This window comes from Anarrhichthys ocellatus, unplaced genomic scaffold (genome assembly GCF_004355925.1).
Source record: "Anarrhichthys ocellatus isolate YVR2014 unplaced genomic scaffold, GSC_Weel_1.0 scaffold18, whole genome shotgun sequence".
In the NCBI taxonomy this organism is placed as follows: Eukaryota; Metazoa; Chordata; class Actinopteri; order Perciformes; family Anarhichadidae; genus Anarrhichthys; species Anarrhichthys ocellatus.
In genome coordinates, this window is record NW_022280048.1 from 571,075 (window position 1) to 592,516 (window position 21,442).

The 21,442-nt window shown below is 40.7% G+C and overlaps 2 protein-coding genes across 2 annotated transcripts; one reads left to right on the forward strand and one right to left on the reverse strand.

Annotated features, from left to right (window-relative positions):
* Positions 1-15: 15 nt before the first annotated feature.
* unc119a2 (unc-119 lipid binding chaperone a2) lies at positions 16-13,877 on the forward strand. The gene is made up of 5 exons (XM_031857222.1): positions 16-643; positions 8,266-8,379; positions 8,696-8,795; positions 8,915-9,087; positions 9,475-13,877. Exons 1-5 carry the CDS (start codon positions 394-396, stop codon positions 9,585-9,587), a joined length of 750 nt encoding a protein of 249 aa, XP_031713082.1. The 5' UTR covers positions 16-393; the 3' UTR covers positions 9,588-13,877.
* On the reverse strand, positions 11,285-19,642 carry LOC116388902 (solute carrier family 13 member 2-like). The gene is made up of 12 exons (XM_031857221.1): positions 19,244-19,642; positions 17,844-17,972; positions 17,045-17,181; positions 16,418-16,674; positions 16,165-16,342; positions 15,956-16,078; positions 15,207-15,416; positions 14,762-14,862; positions 14,478-14,593; positions 13,549-13,710; positions 13,330-13,467; positions 11,285-12,996 (listed from the first exon to the last, which is right to left on the reverse strand). Exons 1-12 carry the CDS (start codon positions 19,343-19,345, stop codon positions 12,865-12,867), a joined length of 1,785 nt encoding a protein of 594 aa, XP_031713081.1. The 5' UTR covers positions 19,346-19,642; the 3' UTR covers positions 11,285-12,864.
* Between the last annotated feature and the right edge of the window lie 1,800 nt (positions 19,643-21,442).

Consider the following 21,442-nt stretch of genomic DNA (forward strand, 5'->3'; position numbering starts at 1 on the left):
CCCCCTCTCCTTGACAGCAACTGCCATCTGCCGCCTCTTTTTCAGTTTCAAACCCATCAGATTATTTCCCACAGACTATAGCTTCACTTGACACCGCTGAAATAGCGTCTCAGAAAGCAGCTGCGCAATAAAAAAAAAAAACTGAAATCAGCCCGCTTTCCACATATTGCGCTCACAGCCAACGAGAGCCGCGGCCGCCTGCATGCAAGCCGTCTGCGGCGGAGACAGACTGCAGGCTCATAAAGACGAAGCGGATTTGAATTAAGCACCGGATAACGTACAGCGACTGTGCATCCTTCGGCGAAGGAGGGAGGGAGGGAGGGGGGAGAGGGAGGCAACTGTTTTGTATCTTGGAAGCCCTGGGTTAGGAGAAGGGGGGAGGAGGAGCGCAGAATGAGCTATTCTTGTACCAGCAGAGGCAGCAGCCAGGACCCATCAACCGTTAAGAAGCCTGCCGGTAATAATCCGGGCAGAGACACCGGAGGCACAGACAGCAGCAGCCCGAAGCAAACGGCGGCGATGAAAGTGAAGAAGGGCTGCAACTCGACCGACGTCGGGGTCCCGGTGACCACGGAGGAGGACCTGCTCGGCAGCACGGTGGTCACTCCGGAGGATGTTCTGGGCTTGCAGAAGATCACAGAGAGTAAGTTCACTGTCGGTTATTGAGTGACACGCACAAGGACAAAGGTGTTGAAATGTTCCAGCTCCTGCATGAGTCACGTATCACGTCATTGCCGTGTCCCCTTATTTATGTAATCTCTTTAGGCCCTATTCCAGCACATGGTAATGCATCACTGGAGCCCTGTCCTGTGGTGAACGTTAACCTCCTCTGCTGGCATCTCGGTTTCCCTGTGACCTGCCAGCGTTGTTGGAGGTTAAGTTCAGCACAGGTGGGTGAGTGGGTGCTTTAAGAAACACCATGTGCAGTTCGAGTAAGTGTGATGGAGTGAAAGACTCCTCAAATGCAGATGTTAGTCAATTTGCTGCAAACATGCATGACATTTTTTCCTCTTAAACAGGATGATTTTATCCAACTAGAAGGATGCAGAATGAGAATGGGGGGACTGAGGAGGCATCCTTCAAAGCAGCATGTATGCTTCCTTTGCATCAGTTCACATTTAGTTCGGTGCAGACGTTTTCACCTGAGCGGAGAATTAAAACACCCAGGTGTCATGTCCGTGTGTGTTTGTAATCGACAAAAATTCATTTTTGTTTTAACAAATATGTGGAATACAGATATCTAAAAAACCTTTTCCAACTCTGGGGAGCTGGTGTTGAAATGTTCTAGCTGGAGTTTACAGTTTAATTGTGCAGTCAGTTTGCTTGGGATTTAAAATAAACTTCATCAAAAAGGTTGTATGGTATTGTATGAGTAGTAAATTAAGCTTTTACTTAAATATAAATAGCAATACTTAAATACAAGTAATACCACAATGTCAAAACACTCCGTTACAGTAAATGTCTTGCACTCAAAATCCAAGTTAAAGTACAAAAGTATTGTTATTATCAGCACTTAAGTATTTGTTATCAGACAAACTGACCCTGTTATACATCTGCATATTACAGTGTGTTGTAACATCAGAAAAGTAGCTACTATCAAAGTAAAGTTTAGGCTCAGTGAATATAGTCTCTATACACAAGCAGAGCATCTCATTCAATGATAAACAAACCAATTTTATATTTATTTTCTTGTCATTTTCTGCCTCTTCACACATTTTGAATACCATGTTGAACTTTAAATGGCTCATTTTAATGACATATTCATCATGTTAAAATTATAAAGCTTAATGTATTTTTCTTTTTTTATGTCACACCTCTAAATCTCAAACAAGCCTCGTATAGAGAAAACACGGAGCGATAGCAGCCAAAGGAGCTCTTATGTGCAAAAGAACAGCTACATTTATCACCAACTCAGGTCTTAAACCAGTAGTTAGCTAATAGTTGGCCAGCAGGGCATTTGACTATTTAAAGACCGGTATAATACCTTACACAACACGGTTACATTGGCCATTACGGTGCAGACTGAGTGTGATAACATGCAACCACTCTGTTGGATTTTCTTCTAGCATTTAAAAGGCATTTAAACTCACCAGCACACATTCACATTTTGTGCTGATGGTCCTGTAGCTTTCCACATGTGACAGTGAGATAAGCCATGCAACTCGTGCTCGTCTCTCTATAAACTATTTCTACAGTGAAGATAACTTCCTCAAATCATATTTGTCATCATTTTATCCTATTTGTTATTCGTATTACCTTTTCGTGAAGCTCATGCTAATACAGGGAGTGTATGCTGTAATGAGGAATGAGACCTTGCTCGTCCACGCCAACGTAATCACAGTTTACTGAGAAGAGGAAAAGCTCGGGGAACATCCTTTGGCTCAGCTTCTTCCTTGATAGCCACCGTCAAGTTTCTTTAAATGTCTTTTTTTACGTATGTTGCACACATGAGTGTCTGTCGTTGGTGATTTCCACGAGTGAGTCTGTGTGTGGGATCGTTGTCCAGCTGCACAGCGACGGCAACATCGTAATGATTCTGTCTCCCACGCCGAACTTATTATGGTCTTGGAAACTCTCACTTTTCTATCTCGCAGCGTCATCGCCGGAGGCAATAGGAGGCATGTGTGAATCACCACAGCAACGTGAATACACGCTTGAATCACTACGGCAACATGAAGCATCTCCTCGTGGTTACAGCCAGTGGAGCGTGCAGCTCTGTTCTCCTCCACATTTCCTCCTCCTCTTCTTTCTTCTCCTCTGCTTCGCTGTTTCACGTAGTTGTGCTGTCACTTGATGGATTACACAGACAAAACGGACATATGTGCACACACACTCACGCTTGCTTGTGCAAAGCAGGAAACCGCCTGAAGAAAGCCACTGCTGCCCTTCTGTTGTTTTGTGACTCGTCTGTCTCAGTTATTTCCTGCTGCTGCACATTCTCAAGTGGCTGAAATTGATTCCCTCCCGAAGTGGCATGATACACTGACAAAACTCCGCACAGCTCAGTTATACTTGACAACAGTTGTGAGTCAGAAACGTTGTTGATTGAAGCTGTTTGGAGCATAGATGTCTCACAGGAGAGGGATCTTCCCTTTGTGTCGGATACATTCTCACAAAAAAGACTTTCAAATAGCGTGAAGTTGCCACGAATCATTTTCTGCTCCATCCGTCTGGTAATCAAAGCAAACTGCTGAGATTGATTAAGAGTTGCATAGACGTAACAGTTGACTGATCTGTTCCAAACTTATGTTCTTAACTGAATCTTAATCTGCCGACCCATCACAAACTCAGATCTGCAAGAAAGACTCCTTTGCAGATACTTGTTTCTTTTAAGGAAACAGTTAGTTTCATAGTTATTATTTTATCAGATTAATCAATTGTTTTGTTTCAAGCTGAAACGATTTGTTGATTCAGTTAAGAGAGTTTGGTGAACACTCGTACCAAAAAGCCTCGCGGGAAAAAGCAAGATTGAGGTTAACGTCCTTGCATGAAATCCATTGCGTGCTAGTGTTTCATTACAGTAATTAACACCCACCACTCTCAGGTGTGTTATCCCACATGAGACATAAGCTTCCCTTCAGCTCAGTGAGGGCTTCTCTACTATATACATAACACAGCCAGCTGCTACTGGACTTCTACCACTCTGTCCCGTAGGCATGTAAACCACACATATCGTCTCCTGTCCTCTTGATCACCTCACAGCGGCTCTCAGTGCTGTGTAGATGAAGGTCCCACACAAACATTTTGTCAGTGTTTGTTTTATTGGCTTCTTTTTATGTATATTTGATCTCACTTATAGTTTTACAATTTTCATGTTAAAGTTGAAAGTATAATTTAGTTGTTGTTGATTGTATCTAACTTTTTGCTGACTGACAAAACTCCTGACACAACTGGCTCATGATTACGTTTGAAATTAATGAATGAAACATAAAATATGCCAAATTGCAGAAGGACAGTGCTCTAAAATGTTATGTCATCTTCACTTTACAACTTTTTAATTCGTTTGCATTGTAAGCCAGAAAAAGGTTGCAATGCCAGAGACTTAATTTGCAAAACATCCTCTTCTAATCACTCTGTGAACTGTGATGGAGTTCGATATTGTTCAGGTTTAGAGGGCGACACATCTCGTCCCTGTCTTACTGACCTGAATTTACCTGACTACAGGGTCATGGCACAATGAGTGAGTCTCTGAAATCCTCTGAGTAGTAAACAATATCTGTGTTGGGCCTTCTCTAATTTTATGACCCATCTGAATAATCTCATAATTATTCTGACAAGCAAATCAATTTGACCTCGGTTTCATCACCTGCTGCCCCGTTTAACTTGACAGTACGGAGCATTTAACTGCATCAGATGCAGCACACTGCTAAAAGACTCTGACCACATTTCTATATAGACAATAATTCATCAGTCCTCGACCTCAACCAGTATTTCCCTATGACAATCCGAGTAGGGCTGCAACAAACCATTATTTCACTGTCAATTAATCTGCCAGTTGCTTTCTCTATTAATCGTTCGGTCAAATTAAATGTCTTGTGTTTTCTGACCAACAGGCCAAAATCCCCAAATACTTAACTACTAATTTGTACTCGTATTAGTAACTTAACTTGTTTATCAAGCTACAGTTTCAAACATTTGCTGGTTCCATATTCTAAAATGTGAGAAATTGCAGCTTTTCTCTGATTTATAATGTAAATTGAATGAATGTTTAACAAAAATTTGCTACTTAAAAATGTTACTTTGAGCTCTAGATATTAGATACAAAATTAGGGCTGGAACTAACAATAACTTTGCAATAATTCGTTTTTAGAAATTGTTTCGTCAATGTGTTGTTCGACCAAAATATCCAAATGTATTCAATGTCAATGATCCATTTTTTTTTTTTTTTAAACCATCAAATTTCCACATATCAAAAGCTGGAATCAGAAAACTATTGGCAATTTTTCCTATTTTGGGCTCGCAATATAATGAATCTTTCATCAAAAACATTAATCAAACTTCTTGCACATTGCTCCTTTAAACCTGATTAATGCGACCGGTTCTCGAGATTTTATCTTGAGCATTTGACGATCGATACTTGTTCCGCTCCATATGTGGGCAAGTTTCATTCACAACAAGCCTCTGTGAGGCTGCACTTAGGCACAGCGGTGCTTAAAAAGGCTAATGTCTGCATGCTAACATGCTCACAAAATATTTTAAATGCACTTCGCCATTTTAAGATCGATCATTCTCAGTTTTTGCCCAATTTCATGTTGCTTTAATATGGCTTCATATGCCAGTAATCTTAAACCCTCCCGCTGGAAGGTTCCTAAGATCTCTCCTGTCCCAGCATTATCTGGGTGAACAGCTAAAACAAGCTCACAACTGTTTATTTTGGCTGAATCTAGGCCATGTGGTTCAGTGTGTGTTGAACTGTGGACCTGACCGACTCAGTTTAGCCAGTAAACTGCTGATTTCTGCCACGTCTGCTGTGATCAACCGAGAGATGACAGAAAACAAACATTGTCTTTGTCATAAATCTATTTTGTTTAAGGTATGAACATTAAGATTTCTGTGCTGGTTGATCGGTTGCTGTTTGCAACAACAATAATGCAGTTTAACACTGCAGCAAACACTCGTTGAGCAGCTACTTTGTCAGAAATCTTTACTTTTTTTATTACCACACTTCAAACCATCTGTTAAAAAAACTATAAAAGTCCCAAAGAGACATATCATTGTGTTGGTTTCCAACACCAAAAAAAAATCACCAGAAAACATTTTACGATACCCATCCGACATGACGTGCTGATAAAAGATGTAATTATAAGTGAAGGCTGTAAAATGTTGGATCTGGAGGTCGATACATTAGTCTTGTGATGAGGACACATGACATCTGTTGTTAAAAAAAAAAACTGCTGATGTTGAAGTTTGAAGAAGTGGTTGAGACGAGCTTCCTGTTTTCCAGCAGCGCTGCAGAGTTACTGCAACACTTATCTTAGTGTGTTTCCTCATTCAACTTCACGTCACTGAACACTTTGAATTCACAAAGGTTGTCTTTTGGTTGTATAAGTCCTATAAAGACACACACACACACACACACAGGGACAGGGACGGGTTCTGTCTCGGTGTGTTTACTATCACAGCACCCCGAAGGAGAGCTGACAGTGATGAACAGGGGTCTGATCACGGCTGCATTAGCTCCTAGCAGCAAGTTATCCTCAGGTGTGTGTGTGTGTGTGTGTGTGTTTGTCCTAAGGTAGTAGACTGTGTGTGATTTACTACACACACACACACAAACGAACAGCAAACTCTCTTGTTCAAACTTCTTGTCTGTACTGTAATTATGAGACTCAACGTTAACTGTTAGCTACTAGCTGTGTGAGGCTACAGTGTTGTATAACCTACACAAGTACACACACTAACTGTTATCAAGGCCCAGCTCCTTGCAGCCATAGATGATGAATGCTATTATTTAGAATGATGTGGCTGCTGTTTGTTTGTCGGTCTCATGTGTGTGTGTGTGTGTGTGTAGAGACTGTGTGGATCTTCAGGTGTTGTACGGCGGCGTGTTCAGCCGATGTGTTCAGAAGAGCCGACCTCAGCGTTCAGACTGACAGAGGAGCAAAGGCATCCGAGCGTCACAATGAATCAGATCAGCTCTGTCAGGAGGGAGCACTCTTTAAACGGAGTCGACAACACGCTGTGACTTCGGGTTATGTTTCTCTGCTCCGGCATGAACACATAAACATGAGAAATAGCATGCAGGGAGCATTGTAAACAATCTTCCAGGGGGAATTAATGTAGAAATAAACAGCATTCAGGAAGCAAAAAGGCTCCAGCTTGGTAACAATGTGAGTAAGTGACTAAAAACACTTACATTTACATTTCAAGTTTAGCAACACTGGTGAACTACAGACTAATAGACAATTCAAGGTGCACATTATTGAAATCATATCCAATCATTTTCCTCACAAGTGGTTTGAGGTTTGATCGAGCGTTTTTATGAACTTAATTTTGAAGCATTCGCGTGATCAATTTCATCGTTCTTCTTTTACACATGGGAGCCGTCATTTTATGTCCCCGTGTCAAGGATCTTTTAGATTTATCCTCACTTGTGAAGCCGTCTGTAAAGTCTTTGTTGATCACCTTTCTGGTGTTTAGTAATGATGGTTGATGGTTTGCAGGTACATGTGATGAATTAATGTTGCAGAAGCTATGAATAAACACAGCCCTGCATAATTCTATGTTGTCAGGTGTTTTGCATCAGCAGTTCATTTTAAATCAGACCTTTACCGTCAGTGCTGACCCTCCCGTGTCTTCTTACACACATCCTGATCCACCAAACTAAAAGACATCATGACATTTTTTTTAAATGTACCAAAAGTAAGATACTGATTGAATCAATTTAGCAAAAAAATTCATATTTAATCAAAAATATGAAAAACAAACCATCATGAGATGCAGAGTTGGGAGCTGATGTTAACATCTGGACACATCACGTTGTCTTGTTTTTTAGTGGGAAGCTGTCGATGCGTCACAGAGGACAGCTGGTGGGTTGATTGGACAGTCAGAGCTCCCGTCATTAGTGATTAAATTATCCCTTGTGTACTGATAGACGTCCATGTCTCCACTGTTGTTCCTCTTTGTCTTTGGGCAGACATGTGGTCAGCCGACACAGCGTGCGTCTGTGTGACAACTGCAGATTTATTAACTTGTAATCACACATTCACTGACTCAGACCTGCAGCGCTCCCCTCTCTGAAACAACGTTATCCCAAATGTATTTGTCATTTATTTTTCATCCATGTGAGCTTTATGATTGCCGTAGTGAGGCAGTGGAGATGATGAAGAGATGTTGAAGTTACACATGCCGGCCTGCGGTGCCATCGGATCAGGCAGGAAGTGTCTGCTCTGCTGGGGAACGCTAATACGCAGTGACACTGCCCGGTGAGGGCAGGAAGGATTAGAGGAATGAAAATAACTTGTGTCTCTTTCTTACTGGGTGTGTGTGTGTGTGTGTGTGTGTGTGTGTGTGTGTGTGTGTGTGTGCCTCCATTGTCCCATTTGTGAGGAATTGGCTCCTCTAACACATTGCCTAAATGAAATATTTCTTCAATGACATCTTAAAATATCTGATCAAAGACCGATCCAACCGTCACTTTTTGACCCTCTCTGCTCTGAACACATTTCACTCTCAAAAAGTATTGATCAGAAAGTAAAAAAGTGCATCCTTTGTATTAGTGTTTAATCTGTAATTTTCTCTCTATCTTTCCCCTATCTTTTTTAGATTATCTTTGCAACCCGGACGAGAACATTTACAACATTGACTTCACCAGGTTCAGGATCAGAGACATGGAGTCCGCCACGGTGCTGTTTGAAATCACCAAACCTCCATCCACAGGCGAGTCACTGATGGATTTCTTTCACTTAACCTACAATTAACATGAAAATACTTGCAGTAAATCAACATTATAAAGCACTTATCCACTAAACAAATCCATTAACTTCCCACCAACACATTGGTGCTTATTCTACCAAACAAAATGCATAGTTTTTGATAGCAGACATGAACTGGAATGTAAACCTGGCACTTATTCTACTTTTCTGGGTTGTTTAATACTGTGTGTTTTGTAACAGGCAAGCCAAGAAAATGTCCGTAACTAAAAAGATTTACTTTAATTCTGTTTCTGTTCCGCGCAAACTGATCCTCAACTTAGACAAAGCAGGGGAGAAGGGGGATGTTGACCCAAACGCCGGCCGATTTGTCCGTTACCAGTTCACCCCCGCTTTTCTCCGACTGCGGCAAGTTGGAGCTACGTAAGTGAGAACATGTGAATCTTTACTTATAAGGATGTGTCCTCTGTGTCTTCCTTTGTTTGTCTGTAATTTCCCTGCCCCGCTCACCTGTTTCTGTCTGTCTGTCTTCGTCCCTGCAGCGTTGAGTTCACGGTCGGAGACATGCCGATAGAAAACTTCAGGATGATTGAGAGACATTATTTCAGAGAGAAGTTGCTCAAGAGTTTTGACTTTGAGTTTGGCTTCTGCATGCCCAGCAGCAAAAACACCTGTGAACATATCTACGAATTTCCACCTCTGTCTGAAGACATCAGTAAGTCAATGCTTCATAATATATTCTCAATTAACAAAACAGTTGTTGATAAGCTTTCTTTCTATGGCGTTCAATAGCAGTTCAGTGGATCACCAAGATCAGTAAGATTCATTGTCTGGGGATCATGAATGTCTTTACCAAATTTCATGGCAGTCTAATGAACGGTTGTCAAGATATTTCAGTCTGGACCAAAGTGGTGGACCGACAGACCGGCATTGCCATCCCTATAGAGCCGTGCTGCTAGCATAGCTAAAAGAAAACATAAAAAATGTGTATTCATTGTTTCTTATCGCTATACTCATCTTGGGACCCCTTCAAATGTATCTTGGACCCCTTGGTTGTGAACCAGTGCTCTAACAGCAGTGATGTTTTTGTGTCTGCCCTCAGTCAGAGAAATGGTCCTGCACCCGTATGAGACGCAGTCCGACAGCTTCTACTTTGTGGACAATAAGCTGGTGATGCACAACAAGGCGGACTACTCGTACAACGGCGGGACGTAGAGACGACACGCGGACACGAGAGACAGGTGGATGTACGGACTGACCTGGGGGGGGGCGATCAGAGTACACTGGTGGGACTAACATCCTGTCAATCCAGTAGTCTCTCTCTCTTTATCTCTCTCTTTCTCTATCTCTTCCTCCCGCTGAGAGAACGCCATCCAGAAAACGGCCACACAGACGCGTCAGTTACAAACTCTTTGTGTGTTTGCGTATGTGTGTGTGTGTTAGCATGTATAAGTTTGGCAAAACCTAAAAGCTGCAAACACACACACAGTTCACAGCATGGCGTGGGGTCGCTGTAACAAAGTGTTTTCGTAACATGATAAACCAGCAAGTAAGCAACTTTTTAGGAAATATCAGATGTTTTTTCGCTCTCTAGCCACGTAGTGTGAAGTGGAAAAAGTTAAAACCTCCGTAATATCTTTCATTGCTGTATGTTAGGGTTTAGGAACACATATTGCATCTAAACTCGAGTGTTTTATGGACTTCAGTTCTTGTTCTCAGTTTCCGTGAGTGAGCTTTTTGGAGTGTGTTTGTGTACTTTGTATGACTGTCTGTGTCTGTCAGTGTGATGCATGACTAATGGTCTGGTAAGAATATATTAACTTAAATGTCAATAACGTGGTCATTTGGTTTCTAAAGGTAAAATAGATTTTGGAAACCCGTTAGTTCATCAGACCCGTTTTCTTTGTTCCTCATTTATTTCTCGAGTGGTGTGACGTGTGTTGCCCATAGGGCGTATGTGTTCATCGTCTTTGCTCAAAGCACAACATGTCGGCAGAACTTGTGAAGATGAGCTAATCTGAAATGCCCATAATGTACTTTGTCATGTGTGTACTAGTTGTACTTCCAGCCTCATGTTGCTTTGTTTAGGTCAGAAAGAAGTTGTTAAAACTTTTGTTAGGTTGCCTATCCGAGTTGACGTTTTTGCTGTTTGTAAAGACTTCATAAGAGAAGAAGAAGAGAAGAGAAGAAAATTAGCATTTTTAAATGTTGATTTGTTTCAATCAGATTTGTGTTGCACAAAGGAAAGAGATAGAGGGAATGTAGCAGAAATCACCCTAAAATATATTTTTTGGTTTGTGTGTATTCTAATGTCTGTTTCTAAATCCGTCTGTCTCGCGTCTCTTAAGTCCATTTGTTGTTTCTCTAGTTTCTGCCTCTCATACATTTCTGACTGTTTTTTTTATTTTTTAGACACATTCCAGTAAGTTAAGACCTGAGTGTGTTGATCTCTTGTTATTTGAGGGAATCTATCACACAGAGAATCAGTGTCTTGGGACGCCTCTAAGTTGTGGTATGCTCACTTGCCGTTCTCCCTGACTGTGCGGAGACACAACCCGACTCAAAAAGTGTTTCAGCCTATCTGCATATACTCTTTGATTTGAATTTCTCGAAAGTAGGTTTTGGTTGCTGTGTTTTTAGTGATTCTGCAGTAAAATCCAACCTGCATTTGCAAATACTGAGTCAGGTATGTAAGGAAGTGCAGCCAGTTTAGAGGAACTCACATTAATGCACCCGTTGTGTGTTCAGATCAACACAAGAAAAGGGTGGAAATGGATTCAGATTGTCTTCGGGACTTTGTTTTAGTCTGCACTAAAGTTTAAAAAAAATGAATAAAAAATACAGACAAGAAGAGCTCAAATTGAACTCGGTGTGTAGATAAAACTGACTTGAATGAGTGTTATGTCAAAAAATCTAAGTAGAGCAGATTTATTTTTGACTGATTGTGACTCGTGTACAAATTATTTTGAACAGATGTCGATTTCTTGACCATTCAAATGTCGGTATGACTGAACAAAAAATAAATAAAGATTTACGGGACTTTTTTGAAATATCACAGTGTCTTGACTGTTAATATTGTGAGTGAATGAGAGATATTTCACACTTTGTTTACATGATATTTTTAGAACATTAACGGCTCTGGCTAAAGATGTTTTTTTAGCATCTCATGCACTTTGAGGACATGTGGCCCTTATAACTGGAATTTATTAAAGGAATGGTTCAACATTTTGGGAAATACACTTTCTTACCGAGATAAGAAGATTGATTCCACTCTCATGTTTGTCCCTTCAGTGTGAAGCTGGAGTGAGGGGATGGTTAACCATGAAGATGGTTAAAAATGAGCCTACCAGCACCTCAAATGCTCACAATCAAGACGTTATATCTTGTTTGTTTAATCAGACAAGAAATCTTTTGGTGGATAACATTTTTACACTTGGGTTTTTGTACCCATTAAACAAAGAACATGTCAATTAATGAGTTTTAAAGGCTTTTTTTTTTTTTACCATATAGGACAAAGCTCGGCTGGCTTGTTCCCCTGGTTTCCAGTCTTTATGCAAATCTAAGATAACCAGCTGCTTTATTTTTACATTTACCGTACAATTATGAGAGTGATATCGGCCTTCTGTCTGCAAGGAAACAAATATGCGTATTTCCCCAAAGCGTCAAACTATTCCTTTAATAGCTTTCAACCGGATTAATCTAGGCGACGTATTTAGAAATTGAGATTATAATGTCCCTTGAACTAAAACAAATAATCACAAAAAGTTAAGAAAGGTAAAGTAAATACTTGTTCATAAAACAGTGCAACAAATACACTGATAAAAAATAAAATGTGCGACAATGAAACAAAGTATTTAACAACAAAAGACCACAGTAATAAGTTAAATCAACTCTTGCAATTATTTCAGTTTCAGCTCATTTCCACATTGTTTGTAAACACAACATCACTCAGAATAATCACAATTTAAATGACCACTCACACACACAGTGTGCATCTGTGAGTGATAAATAGATCAAAAAGATAACGTCACATTCAGGAAAGTGTGTACAAGGAAGTGACCTCAGTTTTGTTTCTAATGAACACTTCATTTTTGTTTTGTTCTGTCACTGGAACGACACGAGGAAGTACTAAACACATACAGGGGAGAGTCCGTCTAATTATAGAGCTGATAATCTGATATCGCTTCAAGCTTATCACAGTTATTTTTTTACCAAGGTCTCGTTTTATATATTTACAGGTTTGTATGAGAGTATATGGTGCACCACTGCCAAGCGAAACTTGATCTAAATGGTCTTTAAACTTTATTTCCTTTACGACATTTACTGTAACCAACCTTTAATTTACTCAACTTCTGTATAATTGCTTATTTAGTCATGCTTATCTTAGGACTGTTTTATAGAGAGTCACTTAAGGTTTGAAGTTTTCAAGGGCTTTAAAAAACAATTCTGTGTCATTCCTGTTCTCCATGTCTCTCTCTCCGTCCTCCCCTACTCAAGGTCCGCTGTTTGTAATGTTGACCCAATGAGGCATGGTGCCCAAGTCAAACATGGCGTATCCCCAGGTGTTGATGCCTAAATTAACGGTCAAAATCCCAATGATGTTCAACACGAAGCCGGTTTTCACCTGAAGGAACAGAGAGTGACATTCTGATCAGTATACAGTATGAGTAGAGGTCGAAAAACAGGGTATGTACAGGTCTAGGTCTTTAAAAGTCTTAAAAAGCAATGAATCCTCAAAGGGAGATGTTACACACCATGAATTAAAATCAAAGACTCAAAACATGTTTTTAAAACCTACAAGGTCTCTGCTGCATCAATATTTCTCACCAGTCTTTGTAAAGTACGATTTTTCTCCTGCCTCAACAAAGACTATCTTTTTTTAAATTAGGTCCTCTAAACCTCCCTCACATGAATGATTCTTGTAACATAGATTATGTATTGTGAGTATGAATCTCACCATGTCCATGACTTTGAGTTTTCCAAAAGAAAAGGCGATGGCGTTGGGTGGTGTGGCCACAGGCAGCATGAAGGCCAGAGAGGCAGCGATGGTGCAGGGAATCATCACGTACAGCGGGTGTATCTCAATAGCTATGGCCTATCAGAAATACACAGCACAGTTAAATACACGGAGAAGCTGTGTGTTAACACCTGTGTGTGCAGGTGGACACCTGCTTACCATTGAGGCCAGGATGGGCAGGAACAAGGTGGTGGTGGCTGTGTTGCTAGAGCACTCGGTGAAGGTTGCCACCAGCATGCAGAGCAGCAACGAGATGGCGTAGGGGGGAATTTGCTGCAGAGGTGCCAAGCTATCTCCCAGCAACTTGGACAGACCTGACTCCTGTTAACAAAAGTTTTGAGCAGAAATGACGTGAAACACAGGAGGTACAAGAATTCCTCGCATTTGAAAAGCAAAAAACAGAATCAGTTTGACAAGATAAATAAATAGAAATTAGCATTCAGTTGTGGATTAGTCAACAAATCATAAATCAATAAAAAGGGAACATGAATTGTTAAAGGGATAGTTGGAATGTTTGAGGTACTTATCCAGAGTCAGTGTGTTATCTACAGTAGATGGCGGTTGGCATCTAAAAGAAAGGCCTATAGATCAGTTTTAGTGTACGCCAAATTTAGAATATTTTCACTGTTTTACGTTGCCATCAGACAGCCATTACCTCTAGTGAACTGAAGCTGTTTGTTTGTTTTGTTGTGTGTCTTTGGTGTTTTGAAAGGTTTGTTAAGATTCACCAAAGTCTCACAATGAAACTAACCGATCGAGGCAGCGGTAGATGAGCAACTTCCATGATCTGTAAAGTAAAAATCGCTGTTTTTGTCAATGAAGTCTGGTTGGCTTTGAAGAGATCATAGATGGATAAAACGGTTTCAGTTCCCCGTCGGAAAGGGCTGAGTGACAGCAGGGAAAATATTCTAGATAAAGCGTACACCTAAATATACTTTTTTGTTAGGTGGGCCTTTCTTTTTGACAGCAGTACATTGCTTTGCTTCCGTGCTGGGACTCCTGGCTGTTTCTCCAAACTAGGGGCATGCTTATCGCCATTTACTGTAGATAATGCACTGACTCCGTACTATACCTCTCTGGGTGTTTACCTCACTGCCAGCAGCCAGAGCATAGCCTCCTCCCAGCAGCAGGATGATGTTCCAGGGCATTCGCTCGTGGACCACCTGCCAGGTCAGCAGAGTGGTGGGAGCATTCACTGTCTCACCTGTGAGACCCAGATGAAGTGTGAACATGAAAAAGTTAATTGCTTTTAAAGAGCGGTGTCATATCCGCTTGGTTATCTTCATCCAGTGTTACAATGAGCTGAAATGTAGGTCACACGAACATCATGAAGGCATTGTATTATTAGGGATTAGTGGATTGAAAATTTCACCTTCGGCATTGATGCCGTAGCCTCCACGCTTGGGCATCTGGGAGGGGATGACGAAGAACAGCATCGACATTAAGATAGCGATGGTTCCATCGGACACAAACCTAAGGGACAAAATGATAGTTTGAATGTGTTGCTGCTATTTTTTCCGTCTCTGTTTCACTGTTGTCATAGTGCAAAACCCTGGAACTATGAACAGAGATGCATTTATGTGTAAATGATGTGCTAGTATTACATCTTAATGCCATTTGTGTTGAAGAGATCAAGGGTTCATGGGTTTCTGCATACTTTGACGGAAAAATAGAGTTTAAAGTTTAAAGGATAAATCTGAAAATATTCTCAATGTTTATAATTGTCAAACAAATGAAAAGATCACAGTAATGGAGATGTATGGCACAGAAGAATAATGTATATCACAAAGAAAAGCGTAAGAAAGTGAAAGACTCACGGTCCCCCCTTATTGAAGAGCACTGTTGCCCAGCCGTCTATGAAGCCCGGCTCCCTGGTGAACCACAGGGCTACCAGCAGGACAAAGATGATGAGCACTGCCCACTCAGCAAACGGCATGCGCTCCAGCTTATTGTGCTCCTGCTTCATCACCGCGTACGCCTCCTTATCTCTGTCGCTTTTTATGCCGCAGCCAAATGACTTCTTCATGCTGAGGAGAAAAGTACAAAGTTCAAATATGCCGCAGATTGGAAATCAAAGAAACGTTTGAGGATTTATAAGCATGGACTAAACTTAAAGGTTGAGGAAACCATGGATTTACAGCATTTTTTTCATAGTAGTGTCATTATATGGTATACCAAGTTTGGACAGAAAAGTTACTGGTCCCAGTCAAGATATAATCTGGTTCAAATAAGATACACATAAATACTAAGTGAGCCTTAGGTACTGGTCGGTGGATTTTGTTATCTTCAGACAGAGCAGGCTGGCTGTTTCCATTCTTTTTACTAAGCTCGGCTAACAAGCTTCTTCCTTTCTGATATTTTAAAAAAGGGTTTTAAAAGCACTTGCCACCTTCAATACAGTGGAGGTAATTTCACTGTGTGCAATGCGTTGATTACTCAGGGTACTCCACAAACCTTGAACTATTAAGAAATAAATACCACATGATGGAAGTGGGACCATATTTTTAAATTTGGGGTTTAGTAACCATTTAAACATGCTGACTGTACTAGGCTGAAGTTGTCTTACTTGAAGCCCAGGAACACAAAGTGAAGCCAGAGAAAGGTCAACACCAGCATGAGCACCGCGTTGGGAAAAGCGAAGCCAAACCAGCTGGCAAAGTTGATGACATCATTATTCTCAGGGAAGAGCCTTTACAAAAGATGAGAAAGACGGAGAGATGAGAGGAGAGCACAAACAGCTGGAATAATATTCTCCTGTGTTTGGTAATGCCTTACTCGTCGATTTGACCCTTCAGGATGAGGTTAGGGGTCGTGCCCGTGAGCGTGGCCGTGCCTCCGATGCTGGCAGAGTAACACACACACAGACTCATCCCTTTGGTCAGGAGCTGGTACTTCATCTCCAGCGCTTTTCTCTTGGACTCCTGCAGTGACTCTGGCCTACACTCATGTTCATCTGGAGCCCAAGGCATTCAGTAAGTTAAAGTTATCGGAAAGGTTGTGGTCATCTATAGCAGACTTTGTTACTTACACTCTCCGTCCTCCAGCTGAACCTCGGTGTCTGGCTGTTTCTCCTCCATCTTTTCCTCTTTAGTTTGTGTGATCTCCAGCTCAAACGCGTGGTTGTTCTCTGCTGCAGCCTGGAAATCTCGCTTGTCCGCCAGAGCCTCTGTGGCCTTCAGCTGCTGCAGCACGGCCTGGGCTATGGGCAGCATCATGGCCGTGGTGGCCGAGTTGCTGATCCACATGGACAGGAAGAATGAGACGATCATGAAGCCCAACATTAACCTGTGTGAGAGGGTGGTGACGGTTAGTAAATACGAGGACAGGGATCACGAGTAGAACAGTATTGGTGGTGATTAGATCTGTGGTGTTTTTTTGTTTTTGCAGCGTGTTTCTGTAATTGAGTGCAAATGGATGAAGCTGAGGTCTTTGATTTATTTTTGTGTATGTGCATCTATCATCCCGAGAGATACATTATATCATAAGAACTGCTGAATGGAGGATTTGTGTAATCAATTGAGCATTTCTGACATCTGAAAACATGAGCAAGTTAAGACTAAAAAGATCCGTGGAGGCACCGCTGACCCTCCGGTCACATCTTTCTTTTCGCTGTCTGCTGTAGTGTACACAGGTGAGCCGTATCACGTTTCCTTACAGGGCCGGACGAACGCCAAGCAGCAGCAGAACTCGGAGAGCGATGCGCTTATGAAGGCTCCAGTGCTCCACTGCGATGGCCACCAACAGGCCACCAATGAACAGCATGTTCGAGTCTTTCAGATATTCGATACTGACCTGAAACACATCACACAGACACTAACTTCAGCAGAAGAATCAAAAATCCAAACACGTGCAAAACAAACATTGCATGTCTTTGAACTAAAGTAATGACCTGTGAGCATGCTGCCCTATTCATAATGTTTCATCCAATTTGTTTTATGAGCAATAAAAGTAAAATACTGGATCAGCAGATTTGACTGTCTATACAGTAGACACAGTCAATGAGACTAAAGGTCGGATCGACATTTCCAGTATGCGGTGTTTCATCAATTAATACGAAGCCAATTTCCTGCTCTGTCTGATTCTGACCTTTGACCTTTTGCAAGCCAAGGAAAGACAAATATGAGGTTGTAGTAAGGTGAAATCTCAAAGATGTGTAGCTTAATATAATCACTTGATCAAGAGGTAAGAGGAGGAAAAAAAATGAGGATGGCTGCATAGCAAGTCAGCTGCATTTAACTTAAGTTGGTCTCATCCCTTTTCTGATTGTTTGTTCACATTATATAACTTTGCTCCAAGTGCTGTCAAGGACGACGGAAGAACAAAACCTTAGAAACCTACCAAAATATCAGAGAACCTTCTGTTGAGAAGCAATAGTATTGCTACAGGTATTGGTAAAAAACATATCAGCTGGCGCATAATGTAGCACAAAACTGTAGTCTAAATAAGTACTGTACGTCTCCAGCCTTCATGATGCCCATCATGGGGAAGAGGATGACTGGCAGCAGGGCAGTCACAGCCAGAGGCATACACTCTGTACACCAGTACAGAGCCATGAGGATGATAGCATAACCACATTTGGCTTCCTGTAAACACACACACACACACATACTCGGGTCGGATGTAATTGGCAGTGAAGAAGATGTGTTCAGGCCAAATTGTCTTCATGAGAAATGACAAACATCACGTCATTAATGCAGCATTATATCATTATACATCTAAAATATGCTATGTTCAATATATGATAGTCAAAGTAGAGATTCAGATGTTTGGCCCAAATATCACACACACACACACATAAACAGAGACAGACACACAATTATTGTTATTATAGTAATGACAATAATGTAATTTTGTTTCCATAGTTTAACGAGTTCTGCAGTGAAAAAAGCTGAGATGCATCACTACATCAATAACTTTGCATGCGATGTATTATTTGTCCATTTAAAAATCTAGCATGCAGCCATCTTTATGTGTCTTTATTGGCACCTAAAGGCTCTTTGTTGTCCAATGTGGTTAAAAATTGGTTTAAAATGAACTGCACACTCACCTCACCTCCGTCCAGTAAGTCATTAAATAACGACAAATCGACATGCTGATGAGGTTACATGGGTCACCGGGTTGATAAGATAACTGTGTTTATATGGATCCTTTTAGGAATGTTAGGAAGTGACAAGCACAAGCTACAGAACAAGTTGCTTGCATTCATGTATTGTACATTATAGCTGGATTTATGTTATCAATATTATCAGGTTGATGGTTTATGTTTTCCTTTACAGACAGAGAATCCTGTGGGACGTCACTCATTTCTAAAAGTGGGAAGTAAAGTGTCTGATTTCCTTTTAATTTGTGGTTTTAAGTCATTATTTAAATCCATAATGTATTAATATGCGATTGACACATGCACTGTAGTGTGTCCTGAAATTGTAGAGACAGATTACTAGTTGCAACTATAAAACAACCTCAAAAATGCCGATATAAAATAACTATTTAGGAGGCAATTGTCAGATTAATCAACAGGTTGTAGGCTACTCAAAGGATATTAAATCTTCAGGACAAATATTTGATGTGCATGTGAAACAACATGTGCACATCTGTTGCAATCGTCTCCAGGTGTTAATAACGTGGACAATGTTAGCCAAGCGTAATTAATAAGCATTTCTTTCCATGATGTTCAGTGCATTCAAGAAGTACAAAAGTAGAAAAAAAGGGGCACAGATAGGCAGCAAAGATCTTTTTCAACAGTCAAACCCACCACAACTGTTGTGTAACACCTGTAATGTTCTTTCAGTCAAGACAAACACATTAAAAACACCCAGTTAACTTAGTCAAATCACCTCCATGCACACACACTCACCGATGTAGGGATGATGAGTGGCAGGGGAAGTAGTGCGAGCGGAGTGACAACGATGATGATGTAGTTTCTGTGGTACCACAGCCACCTCAGCCAACTAACCATGATTCTCCTGGCAAAACTGACAAGAAGCCACCAGGAGGAGAAAAACTATCCACAGTGCAACTCAGAAGGGACAGCTGATCAAGACGAACAAAGACTGAATCTACCTACAACAGTAAAGTACAAGTGAAGAAACACAGATGAGCTCCACCGAGAACCACTGAGGTAATGAGACTAATAAGAATGGATCAAAAACCTTTATATCTCTAGTTGCAAATTAGACATTAACTCAACACCGAAGAGATTGCAATCCTTGGCAGAGAGGGAAGTGGAGCTATTGGGAAAGAGAGGAAAGTAATAGTGAAGGTAGAGAGCGGTGGGGGGGATTGGCATGAGGTGAAAGATAGCCAAACGATAGGTTTATCAACTGAAGGAAAGCAGTCTGTCAGGTGTAGCCAAAGGTCAGGTGTTGCACACGGCAACAAAAGGAAAAGCCTATGCGCATGTAGCCACTTAGACACTGTGTTTTCAGTGTCAGAGGACAGAAGTGATTTAATGTCTGACATGTGTTGGCCTAAGTTAAATTTACAATCAATAAGCAGCCTTTTTTTTCCATTTTACCACACTCAATGGTTTTGCTACTGCAGCCATACTTCTCTGGTATGACTGCTCGCTTATGGTGGCTAAAATGTTATCAAAATACATCGCTGTGTAACTGACATTAATGAGTCATTAATGTGCTACTGTCACACGTATGTTATTAGCATTTGTCATTGCACATACATACCAGTAGACTAAAGCCGGCAGCCTAGCTTAGCACAGAACATGGAAACAGCAAGCCTGGCTCTGTAAACGGTCACAATAGCACTTACACCTCATTTGTTTAACGTAAAACCCGAGTGTAGAAATAAAAATGTGTCATTTTACGTTGGGTTGTGAAACAAGTGAAATATAAAACACCTTGCAACAACTTTCTTGCTTACATGTTTGCAAAGAAGCTAGTCCAGTATCTCCCGATGTCACGATGTCAAGATTATAGCAGTTTAATTAGTAGCCTACATCCAATACGAAAACATAAGTAATATATATATTTGCTACTTTGTGATTTGAATTATTATTAAATATATAAGTTGTCATGAACGCTGTTATGCTGACCTGACAGAGATCATTACATACATGCGTTAGGCTGTGTGTTACAGCTGTGATACCTAATATTTAATTGATGATGCTTTAAAATGACGGCTCCAAGGCGAGGATGTCTCATTTGTTAAATGCATGTTGCCTCGACTCCTCTCTCCTCAAGTCTCCTCCTTGCCTCCTCCGCTCACGTCTCCTGTGGGCAGGACTAAGACACAAGCGAGGAGGCAAGGAGAGGAATCAAGGAAACTGGGAAATGAGAAAGACACAAGGAGAGTGAAATAAAACTTTAAAGTAAACAAAAAACTCAAGTCAATTTAGAGTTGTTTTCAGCATTGATTGTCTTAGATGGAGATGAAGGTTTCTTTCAGAAATCACAGAAATAACTAATATCAGCACAGATACTAACTAAAAATAAGTACTCATAGTGTGTAAACCAATAAAGAGCAACGTGAGAACAACCCATTTTAGACTATCAATATCACTGTAGTGTTTTATGAGCTTACACAACACACAGAAATCGGCGAGATATCTTTGTTGTTTTATGACTTATTCTTCATTTTTGTGAGATAAGGTCAAGGAATAGCTTCAATTAAGTCATAAAACACACTGTCAACTGAATAAAATCGAACCAAGTGCATGTGTCGTATCACAGAAAGCATAAATGGAGGGACTACCAGAGAATAATTAAGTTAAATGTGGTAGCTACTCCTATAGATATCAACATTATATTTACATAAATGTTATATGTAGGCCTCACAAGTGATTTTGCTAAACAATGGGAGCTCTACTGAGGTTCTCTCTGATACATAATTCTCAACATGTTTCTTTTCTCATCTGTTCTAATCACAGGAAGCTAATTCTGAAGCTATTTCTTTTTTTTACTATACTGAACATACATGTGGGAAATTACTATTAATGTTGTTTATAAAGCTAGACCAACTGACCAAAAACAGCTGTTAAACTTTGCTGGTTTATTAAACAACATGTATTTGCACCATATTCAAATACATATTCAATATT

Excerpts from the sequence above, each read along its gene's own strand:
- unc119a2 (XM_031857222.1), top strand. The coding sequence starts at position 394 with ATGAGCTATTCTTGTACCAGCAGAGGCAGCAGCCAGGACCCATCAACC. Across the intron at positions 8,796-8,914 it reads CTGCGGCAAGTTGGAGCTAC|CGTTGAGTTCACGGTCGGAG; the intron begins GTAAGTGAGAAC and ends TCGTCCCTGCAG. Across the intron at positions 9,088-9,474 it reads ACCTCTGTCTGAAGACATCA|TCAGAGAAATGGTCCTGCAC; the intron begins GTAAGTCAATGC and ends GTCTGCCCTCAG.
- LOC116388902 (XM_031857221.1), bottom strand. The coding sequence starts at position 19,345 with ATGGTTAGTTGGCTGAGGTGGCTGTGGTACCACAGAAACTACATCATC. Across the intron at positions 16,675-17,044 it reads CTTGGCGTTCGTCCGGCCCT|GTTAATGTTGGGCTTCATGA; the intron begins GTAAGGAAACGT and ends CCTCTCACACAG. Across the intron at positions 15,417-15,955 it reads TTTGTGTTCCTGGGCTTCAA|CATGAAGAAGTCATTTGGCT; the intron begins GTAAGACAACTT and ends TTTTCTCCTCAG.